Source organism: Tiliqua scincoides, chromosome 8, assembly GCF_035046505.1.
Source record: "Tiliqua scincoides isolate rTilSci1 chromosome 8, rTilSci1.hap2, whole genome shotgun sequence".
In the NCBI taxonomy this organism is placed as follows: Eukaryota; Metazoa; Chordata; class Lepidosauria; order Squamata; family Scincidae; genus Tiliqua; species Tiliqua scincoides.
Genome location: NC_089828.1, coordinates 29,777,765 through 29,788,243, shown reverse-complemented (window position 1 = coordinate 29,788,243; position 10,479 = coordinate 29,777,765). Strand labels below are relative to the sequence as shown.

Below are 10,479 nucleotides of genomic sequence, written 5' to 3'. Positions count from 1 at the left end.
AGGACCCATTGGACGCAACATCATGATCAGAAGTGATACCATCAAGCAGGAAAATTTTTAACAATCCTGGGCTGTAATCCTACCCACACTTACCTAGGAGTAAGTACCATTTATTACCATTGTTAAAAGCATGTACATAGTAGCCTGTTAAAAGTACAGATATGTAACAATTCCCCAAATGCACTCACATACCAGTGTAGTATCAAGTCTAATATATTAAAAATAAAATATTGAAATTAATGTGGACCCACCTGAAATTGTGGCCCACCTCACCCCAGCACTGTCTGTTCTGGAGTTAAGTCAGATAGAGGTTAAAAGAGAAGTTGTTTCAGACCTCATTGATAAATTAAAGATCAATAAGTCACCGGGCCCTGATGGCATACACCCAAGGGTTATTAAGGAATTGAAGAATGAAGTTGCAGATCTCTTGACTAAGGTATGCAACTTGTCCCTCAAAACGGCCACGGTACCAGAAGATTGGAGGATAGCAAATGTCACGCCTATTTTTAAAAAGGGAAAGAGGGGGGACCCGGGAAACTATAGGCCGGTCAGCCTAACATCTATACCGGGTAAGATGGTGGAATGCTTCATCAAAGATAGGATCTCAAAACACATAGACGAACAGGCCTTGCTGAGGGAGAGTCAGCATGGCTTCTGTAAGGGTAAGTCTTGCCTCACAAACCTTATAGAATTCTTTGAAAAGGTCAACAGGCATGTGGATGCGGGAGAACCCGTGGACATTATATATCTGGACTTTCAGAAGGCGTTTGACACGGTCCCTCACCAAAGGCTACTGAAAAAACTCCACAGTCAGGGAATTAGAGGACAGGTCCTCTCGTGGATTGAGAACTGGTTGGAGGCCAAGAAGCAGAGAGTGGGTGTCAATGGGCAATTTTCACAATGGAGAGAGGTGAAAAGCGGTGTGCCCCAAGGATCTGTCCTGGGACCGGTGCTTTTCAACCTCTTCATAAATGACCTGGAGACAGGGTTGAGCAGTGAAGTGGCTAAGTTTGCAGATGACACCAAACTTTTCCGAGTGGTAAAGACCAGAAGTGATTGTGAGGAGCTCCAGAAGGATCTCTCCAGACTGACAGAATGGGCAGCAAAATGGCAGATGCGCTTCAATGTCAGTAAGTGTAAAGTCATGCACATTGGGGCAAAAAATCAAAACTTTAGATATAGGCTGATGGGTTCTGAGCTGTCTGTGACAGATCAGGAGAGAGATCTTGGGGTGGTGGTGGACAGGTCGATGAAAGTGTCGACCCAATGTGCGGCAGCAGTGAAGAAGGCCAATTCTATGCTTGGGATCATTAGGAAGGGTATTGAGAACAAAACGGTTAGTATTATAATGCCGTTGTACAAATCTATGGTAAGGCCACACCTGGAGTATTGTGTCCAGTTCTGGTCGCCGCATCTCAAAAAAGACATAGTGGAAATGGAAAAGGTGCAAAAGAGAGCGACTAAGATGATTACGGGGCTGGGGCACCTTCCTTATGAGGAAAGGCTACGGCGTTTGGGCCTCTTCAGCCTAGAAAAGAGACGCCTGAGGGGGGACATGATTGAGACATACAAAATTATGCAGGGGATGGACAGAGTGGATAGGGAGATGCTCTTTACACTCTCACATAATACCAGAACCAGGGGACATCCACTAAAATTGAGTGTTGGGCGGGTTAGGACAGACAAAAGAAAATATTTCTTTACTCAGCGCGTGGTCGGTCTGTGGAACTCCTTGCCACAGGATGTGGTGCTGGCGTCTAGCCTAGATGCCTTTAAAAGGGGATTGGACGAGTTTCTGGAGGAAAAATCCATTATGGGGTACAAGCCATGATGTGTATGCGCAACCTCCTGATTTTAGGAATGGGTTAAGTCAGAATGCCAGATGTAGGGGAGAGCACCAGGATGAGGTCTCTTGTTATCTGGTGTGCTCCCTGGGGCATTTGGTGGGCCGCTGTGAGATACAGGAAGCTGGACTAGATGGGCCTATGGCCTGATCCAGTGGGGCTGTTCTTATGTTCTTATGTTCTAGTGGCAGTCTGCTGGTACTCATTTGCATCTTTTTAGATTGTGAGCCCTTTTGGGACAGGGAGCCATTTAGTTATTTGATTTTTCTCTGTAAACCGCTTTGTGAACTTTTAGTTGAAAAGCGGTATATAAATACTGTTAATAATTGGCTGGTGACCCACCTAGTGGTTCCTGACCCACAGTTTGAGAAACACTGTAAATTTGTATAGTACAGGATTACAGCTTTGGTGACTTTCTCTTCAAGACTTTCTCTACATTGTAGAGTACACCAAGGCTGTAATCCTGTACTTTACAAACTTACCTGGGAGTAAGTCCCATTGAACATAATGGGACTTATGAATACACATGTATGTATAGGATTGTGCTGCAAACCTGGCAATACAGTATCCATGCTATAGTATTGCCCTGCAATCTATAGGATTTTCCTGCGGTAGATACTGGGGTGAACCCAAAGCAGCAGAGTTGGGACGTGGTGTCTGCCCTGCAGTTAGAGATGCGCTTTCAGCGCCCGTCTGTCCCTGAGCCTCGGTTGTGTCCTAGCAAGGAGGGGAGTCCGCGCCGCCCACAAACAAAGGAGGGCCGGGAGTGGGGGGCGTGGAGGAGCCGGAGGAGGGGCAGCCGAAGCGGGCGGGCCTGGCGAAGAAGCGGGGAAGGAGGTGCTGGGCCGGCCTGAGCTGAGCCACAGTAAAAGCGAGCAAGGAAGCGAGCGAAAGCCAGCCAGCCAGCGGGCTGCTCGTGCTGGAGAATCCCAGGGAGGCTGGACCGGGCGGCTGCCGCTTGCATCTATCCTTCCTTCCTTCCTTCCTTCCTTGCCTGTCTGCCTCCCTCCCTCTCTCTTTTTCTCCATCCTTGCATCTTCATCTCCTGCGCCGGGAACAAAGGGCGCTCTGGAACCAGCCATGCCCGGTCGCGCCTGGTGGATCCTTCTGCCCTTGTGCAGCCTCTGCACCCTAAGCCCTCCCAGACAGTGAGTACCGCAGGCATGCAATGCAACGGGGGAGAAAAAAACCAGAAAGGAAGCCAGCTGCCACTTGGTGGGACTGCGAGGGCACACACTTCTCTTGGTACCAATAAGCAGGGGTGCAGCAGCCTCCTAGGATGGAGAGCGGGGCTGCTGAGCATCTGCAAAGAGCTTTCTCCTCCTCCTTGCTTCTGCCTGTGTCACCCTTGGGGAGATGGAGCACAGCTCTTACGTTTCCAGTTTGGTAGGGCTCCTGAGCATGTACAGAGAACCCTCTTTTTGCCTCCCAGGAGACAAATCACCCATTAGGGAGTGAAGTGGCACAGATACAGAGGCTTTCAGTGAATAAAGTTCAAGCTGTTGTGTGAAGGGAGCAGGGGTGCCTCTGAGCAGGGGTAAAGAACCCCTCTGAGAAAGCCATTTGTATACGTACTCTCAGTAGAGCTCCCTAGTAAAAACACAGTAAGACTTGTGATCCAGTGCCTTTCTCTTACCAGTCTCAGATTATTACTGGCCTCCCAGTCCAAGAGTTGTGCTTCATAGTCCTCAATTTCTTAAGGACTAGTTAAGGACCACATTACATGTGGACAAGCCGTAGTTGGTCAAACTAGATCTGGGAATGCAACTCTGCCTGGTTTTGTGGTACCAAAAGTCACTCTGACCTGTCTGCTGCTTCATCCTTGACAATGCAATTAAATAGTCTCTAGAATTAGGTGTTAGAATGGTTTTTTGCTGCCCACCTTGTCAAAACTATGCCTGTTTTGAGTGGCACAGTCCCTAGCATTATATACAAGAGCGCATCTCTGCGTGGGCGATCGGTTTAATTGTGAATCTGAAATAACTTTCTCTCTTTCATATCTGTTCTTGCCATGGCCAGCCTGGCTAATTAAATTCTATCCAACTTTCCAGCACTGGTGCAGCCACAATGCAGCCCTGAGGTAAGGGAACAAATGTCCCTTTCCCTTGAGGAGACCTCTGTGACTGCCTCCTAACCACAAGATGCAGCGCGTACCCCATTGGCACAGCTGTACCAGCACTGGAAAATTGGAGAGCATTGGGCCAAAGTAATTTGTCCATAAAATATGTCAAGGAATGGGTGGGGGGTAAATTTTTCAATCATTCTGCTTGGATGATTGTAGATGGATGTTCAGAGATAATTACTCCACATTGTAATCTTGAGGATGCAGGCTGTCTTTCTTGGAACTGGATCTCACTACTTTGCTAGTGTGATTTCAGTTGTGAAATCTTGAACTTTGGGGGTAATTAGGCATTCAGTATGTCATGAAATTAAATGTGTTGTGTGAGGAGTTAGATGTGCTGTGGCAAAATAAAGAAGATGCATTAAGAAAAATGTTTGAACCCTAAATATGAAAATGGGCATTCAGGTATGTGGAGAAACGCATATTTTCAATTAGCATTTGCAAGTACACTACTTTTCCTCTGGCATATTTTGGAGGGGTTAATTCGCCTACTGTTGAATATCTAGAACATTTTCCTAGCACCTACCTTCCTTGCACAGACTGCTTAGCCATAATCCTCAGGCAGGTACTGAACATCTCCCATCCAATGCCTACATTACGCTCCTCTGGTGTACAGTTATGTCTTGGGTGTATATAAACATCACCTCAAGAAACCTTTTAGATTCCACTGTAACAGCACACATGAGGTTGAAATCCTGATTACAGTACTTTCTACATCAGACATGCTTTTTCATAAACTGGGAACTCTTGCTTGCCCAGTTGGTGGAAACTCCCTGTCCTTCAAGCAGATTTAAATCCAGCCTTTACTTGGCTTCTGTTTTGTGTTGTATTGGTGGATAACCAGCTGACACGTTGCACAGTTGTGCTTGCAAGATGCCATGGAAAGCCTTCTGGTTTTTCTCTTGCTTTCTTGAAACTGTTTCAGATGCATGTTCTGGTGGTAAGACATGCCTTTCTCAAAAGTTCTTGCAGGATTCATCAACATTATGTCAGACAGACAGCGCCTGCTCTAACATTTACTGTGAGACCTTGCACTGGGCTGTTGTTGGCATGTCTGATTTTCAATCCTGTCATAGACAGCATCAGGCCATCATTTTAACCTTCTATGCACCATATGATGTTGCCTGAGTCAGACTAGTTCAATATTGTCCATATAGCTTGGCAATCTGGCAGTTACTTCCTAGAGTGCGTCTCTAGTCTTGCTACCTGAAGTTTGAACCTGGTATCTTCTGCATGCAAACCACGTACTTCGCCACTGAGCTACAACCCTTCTTGTAAAGTCTGGTACAGGTAGGCAGATAAATCTGTTGTTGCTTTAGCCACAGAAGTGCTCTAGAGTGGAAAAATGTCATCTGCCAAAAAATGACACTTGCAGTACCATAAAAGCCAGAGAACCAGGAAGAATGACTTTAAATAGTGTTCATACATGTGTTCCACATATGAGCCATCACCCCATGGTTAATGTGGCAGCTTGCAGCTGTTTTTCTACTGGAAGCAGACATACAGTATTCTCCTTTTCTCTTCCCACCCCCTGTAGACTGGTATACAAACCATGGCCAAGGATTTGCAGCTTTAGTGAGTAAATATTTTCTGATGGGGCTTTTAGCCTGGTAATTAATGAACATATACCATATCCTGCCATTCCCAGGTTCTTAGCAGGCCCGGTGCAGTCTGCCTGACGTGTACCCGGGAGAGATCTGAACTTTTGCAGAGTTGTAATGGGATCTCCATGGCAATGAACCCTGCTGAGAAAGAAACACAAAGTTTGGAATTTGCAAAAAGGCAGGGTTGGGAGCTATAAAACAGCACGACCCTCACCCCCCCCCCCGGTAGCCTATTAATCTCCAGCTAAAGAGACCCAATGGCTGGGGCTGTAATGAAACAACAGGCTGTAATATGTTTTAAAGTGTGTGACATGAAGAGCTGTCTTCTGTGAAGGTTCTTTGGGGAGAGGTGAGCAGAAGTGAAGATGTGAAGTCACAAGGAGGGTATAAATAATTCCGGAAGGACTTGAAGCACCATTATTACATTATTTAGCATGTGTTTGACCTTTTAGAGTGTTCAAAGCACTTTGCGAACATTATCTTTAGTAATTCAGGAGAGGATGGAGCAGTGAAGAGAACCAAATATGCATTTTTGGCTCAAGGCCAGCTGGTGTGAGAGGCCAGAGGCTTCTCCTACTCCTAACTGTAGACAAATTTGTACTAAGTATAGCCTTGGAGTCCATCAGGGCAACATTAAAAGCACCAGAGGGGCTGTAAGAGTTATTTCCATAATCTACAGATGTAGCATTCTCTTTATGCAGGCAGAAACACAAGTCACTGGGAAGGAGGAGTTTCTTGAACTGCCATCATTCCATTCTTAGCTTAGCTTTGTCCTTCGGAAAAACAATTTAAAAACAAATATTTGGCTGAGATTCTCTCAAATCCAGCCTCCATTTAGGCATATGTACCACTAAAGTCTAGTCATTTGTAGAAAGCTTTGTTCATCACTCCTCCAAAAGGTCTTATGGTATGTGAAATTGGTATGTGTTTGTGTGACAGACAAAAAGAGTTTGTGCTGCTGGTTTTTTCTTTTTCTTTTGAGCAATTATCCAGCCTTTAACATTGCAATTATTGGTTTATAGGAAGAGTTCTGCTGGATCAGCTGAAGGTCCAGCATCCTTCTTCCCATAGTGGCCAACCTAATGCCTCCAGGAAACCTGCAAACAAGGCGTGAAGGCAATAACTATCTTCAGCAGTTTCCCAACATAACTTTCCCAGCAACTGTTACTCAGTTCTTGACTGCTTCTGAACATGGAGGCTTCATATAGCCATAGTGACTATAGGCATTGCTAATACAAGATTCTTGATGTTGTGAATGTTTAATCAGCTACCATGCACCCCAGATCCCTTAGCATTGAGTATCCTTGCATTGCATGCTCTGTGGAGAAGTTTTCAGAAATGAGAATGGTTTCTTCTTGACTCGGAGCGGGCCTCTTTCAAGGATGGGAGTTACCTGGGGGCTAGAGTGAGGAACTGCTTCCAGGACACACACGGTTGGTGCTGCTCTCTTCATACTTGCTTCCAATGTTTCTCTTTTCCAGGGGCTATTTGATTTTGGTGCCTTCTGTCTTCCGATCAGGTGTGGAGGAATCTGTGAGTGTGACCATTTTTAACCCAGTCAAGGAAACGACAGTCCAGATTCAACTGGTGATGAAAGGAGAGACAGTAGCACGAGCTCATGGAGCGGTTCTGGGTAGGCCACCATTTACATATGTGCAAAGAAAACAAGGAGAGAAAGGGCTGGTAACAGATTGGAGCTGTTCAGCTTCACCAAAGGAACATGCTGATGTTTTCAAAAGAACAGTAAAGTGCTTTTCCGGAGGATGAAAACAGTTGCTATTCAAATTGCTTGAATTCTCTGGGTTGTATCGAAATGAACTTAAATCTGACTTACTATTTATTTTATTTATTTATTTTGTTTTAGAAATTGTGAATATATTTAGAATATGTTTTAGAAATTTAGAATATATATAGAATATGTTTTAGAAATTTAGAATATATATATATATATATATATATATATATATATATATATATGTATAAAGACATTAAAAACAATTAAACACAATAAAAACCTGGATCCAAAATTAAAATGCATTCAAAAAGTGCCATGCCCCCTGGTGTCAGCATAAAAGGCCTCCTGAAATAAAAAGGTCTTAAGCCCTTGCTGAAAGGACTCTAAAGAGGGAGCTGTTTCTCAATTCCAGGGGGAGGGAGTTCCACAGATGGGGAGCCACCACTGAGAAGGCCCTCTTTCTTGCTGCCATGCCCCTTACTTCCGCTAGTGGCTGCACAGTTAGAAAGGACCCCTCTGGACCTGAGAGGACGGGTTGGATTGTATGGAAGGAGGCAATCCCTCATATACCCTGGACCCAAGCCGTATAGATCTTTAAAAGTCAAAACTAGCACTTTGAATTCAGCCCGGAAACCAACTGGCAGCCAGTGTAGCTGCCAAAGCAGTGGCCCGGTTGACTGAATCGACCAGTCAATACTGATATTGACACATAAAAGGTTCAGTAGGAGGCAGCTTCATGTGTTTGAACTACTATGATAATGTGTTCAATTGAACATTTCAAATTGTATATACTGTACAAAAAAAGCCACCTCCATTGAAGCCTAGGTATTCCTGCTCATAAACAGGTAACAGTCCAATCCTGAGCTGTCCAGGGCACCCAGACTCGGCGGCACCAAGAAGGGCTGCCGCCGGACCCTGCGCCTACCGTGGGAAGCGCCTTGGGAGAAGGGGACTTTCGTCCCCTTCTTCCAAATAAGGTAAGCAGCCCCGCAATGGGGCTACTCACTTTACGGCCGATCAAATGGTTGGTGGTAAGGTAGAGGCTCTCGTGTAGGGCGTGCAGCCCTATACGAGTGCCCTGGATCCTGCAGAGCAGAGCTCCACAGACCCGCCTCCCATCCCTCCCCCAGGCACGCCTCCAGCCCGCCCCCCTCCCTGCATCACACATCCCCATCACGCCTCCTCCCCACCTTCTCTCCGCCCCCTGCCGGCCTCCCCCCTCCCCAGAATGCCTCCTCCCTGCCCCTGTCCCTTACCCCACCTACTGTTCCACATTCAGCGGCCCAGGAGACCACTGAGCTGCGGAAACTGGGCGACCGGCCTGCGCAAGCCCAGCACCGACTGGTGCTGGGCTAGCACTGGCGGGAGCTCGGCAGTGAGGCGGGCAAATGTGCCTTATGGCACGTTTGTGACAGTGCTTGGCAGCACGGAGCCGTGCCGCCCAGCACAGGATTGGGCCCTAAAATGTCAATAAAACCATTTTACAATCTCACCAGTATTCATTCAGAAATCTTTCTGTTCAACATTTTAGGGTTTGCTAGCACATCTCAACCTAATGTTAACAGTGGCAATTAGTGCCAAAGTGATGGTAATGGTCTCCACATCAATATGGCTTTCAAAAGTCCATGTATAATAGCACTCTGTTATTAGGAAATCAATTCATAAAATTACTTCCAGTGATAAAAACAGTCCTTCAATTTATTCCCCAAAGCAGTGGGGAAATACACCGCAAAAACTACTGCTTATTTTGGTGATATAGAATTGGCTGCTTCAGGTACTCTATGTAATTTCTTCTTTTTAAGGATGCTGGTGGCCCCCACATCCATCTTCTAGCTCTCTGGAACAAGAGCTCATGAAACTTGAACATTTTTTGAGACTATCACATTTAATGGCTCCTCTAATAATTACAGTAATTTCTACTTAAAAAGTAGATGATATAGACAAATCTGCTTCCTCTAAAATGAAAACCGCGAAACCACACAACCTTTTTTCCTTGGCTGCCTTTTCATCCATTTAAAACACCAACCCCCAAAATTCCCATTCCAAAATGAATCATATGTCTTTATAAATAATTCCATTCTCCAAATGTTATATTCCAGAACAATTTTTCACCACATGAGAACCAAAAACGTTTCTGACTACATTTTCATTCTTCCAAAAGATTCCCTTGATAGCCACTGTTGTCAGTTCCTTTAGTTGGTGCTGCTGTACAGCTGCTTTGCCCCCCTCCCATTTTATCAAAGGAAAAAGCACTTTCTTATCCTTGTTTTCCAAAGCGTCTGCAAATCCGATTATTAACATTCCAGTTTGAAGCTGCAACACGCATTGCTTGAGTGGAAGCTAGGCTTATATGCATTGTGGTGAAGCCCCTCTTCATGGTCTAGATCATATTGAAGGCTGCTAGTGCGGTGAGGTGATTCTTGCACAGGTGACCAAGTTGTGCTAGTCATGAGTTTTCTTTGGCTACACTGCAGCTGTGGCTTAGTAGTGTAGCCCCTGCTTTGTATGCAGAAGGTTCCAGATTCAGTGCCTGACAGCATGTTCAGGTAGGGCTGGAAAAGTCACTTCTCCGTCTGAAACCCTGGAGATCTGCTGCCAGTCAGTGTACATGGACCAAGAATCTGAGCTAGATGAAATAACAAGATGAGTCACTGTAAGCTGTATTTTATGTTGTGCACAGTATGAGGGAAATCATACAGCCACTTTGCTGAAGCTAAGCAAAGATCTGGATTATAGATCTGGATAATGACCATCCGCAAACCCCATGAAATTTGTATTTTCCAGAGTGCTAAATATGTATAATTGAGGGCTTTTCTCTGTTAGTGTCAGCAGCCAAAATCCCAAAGAAGAATTCAAGTTGAAGTATTGGTATTTGCCAATTGGGTCATGATATTTTTCTGGTTAGCAATTTGAAATTTCTCATTTAATAGCTTTGTTGGATCCTAATGTATATTTATATATTTGTGATACATTGTGCTTTTATAATGGAGCTTTGTAAGCTGCCGTGGGCATTTACTTTGGCATGGAAAAAGCAGGATATAAATTTTTCAAATAAAAATAAAATAAATATAAACTGCCTTCTAGGAGCCCAATCCTGTGCTTGGCGGCACAGCTCCGTGCCGCAAAGCACAATCGCAAATGTGCCATAAGGCAAGTTCATGGGACTCACCGCGG

The 10,479-nt window shown here is 45.1% G+C and overlaps 1 protein-coding gene across 1 annotated transcript in view; it reads left to right on the top strand.

Annotated features, from left to right (window-relative positions):
• The first annotated feature begins 2,714 nt into the window (after positions 1–2,714).
• CPAMD8 (C3 and PZP like alpha-2-macroglobulin domain containing 8) overlaps positions 2,715–10,479 on the top strand; it is a 56,526-nt gene continuing 48,761 nt past the window's right edge. The window contains exons 1-2 of the mRNA XM_066636288.1: positions 2,715–2,992; positions 7,052–7,203. Coding sequence (XP_066492385.1) covers positions 2,925–2,992; positions 7,052–7,203 — 220 coding nt within the window. The 5' untranslated portion in view covers positions 2,715–2,924. The remainder of the gene's footprint in view (positions 2,993–7,051; positions 7,204–10,479) is intronic.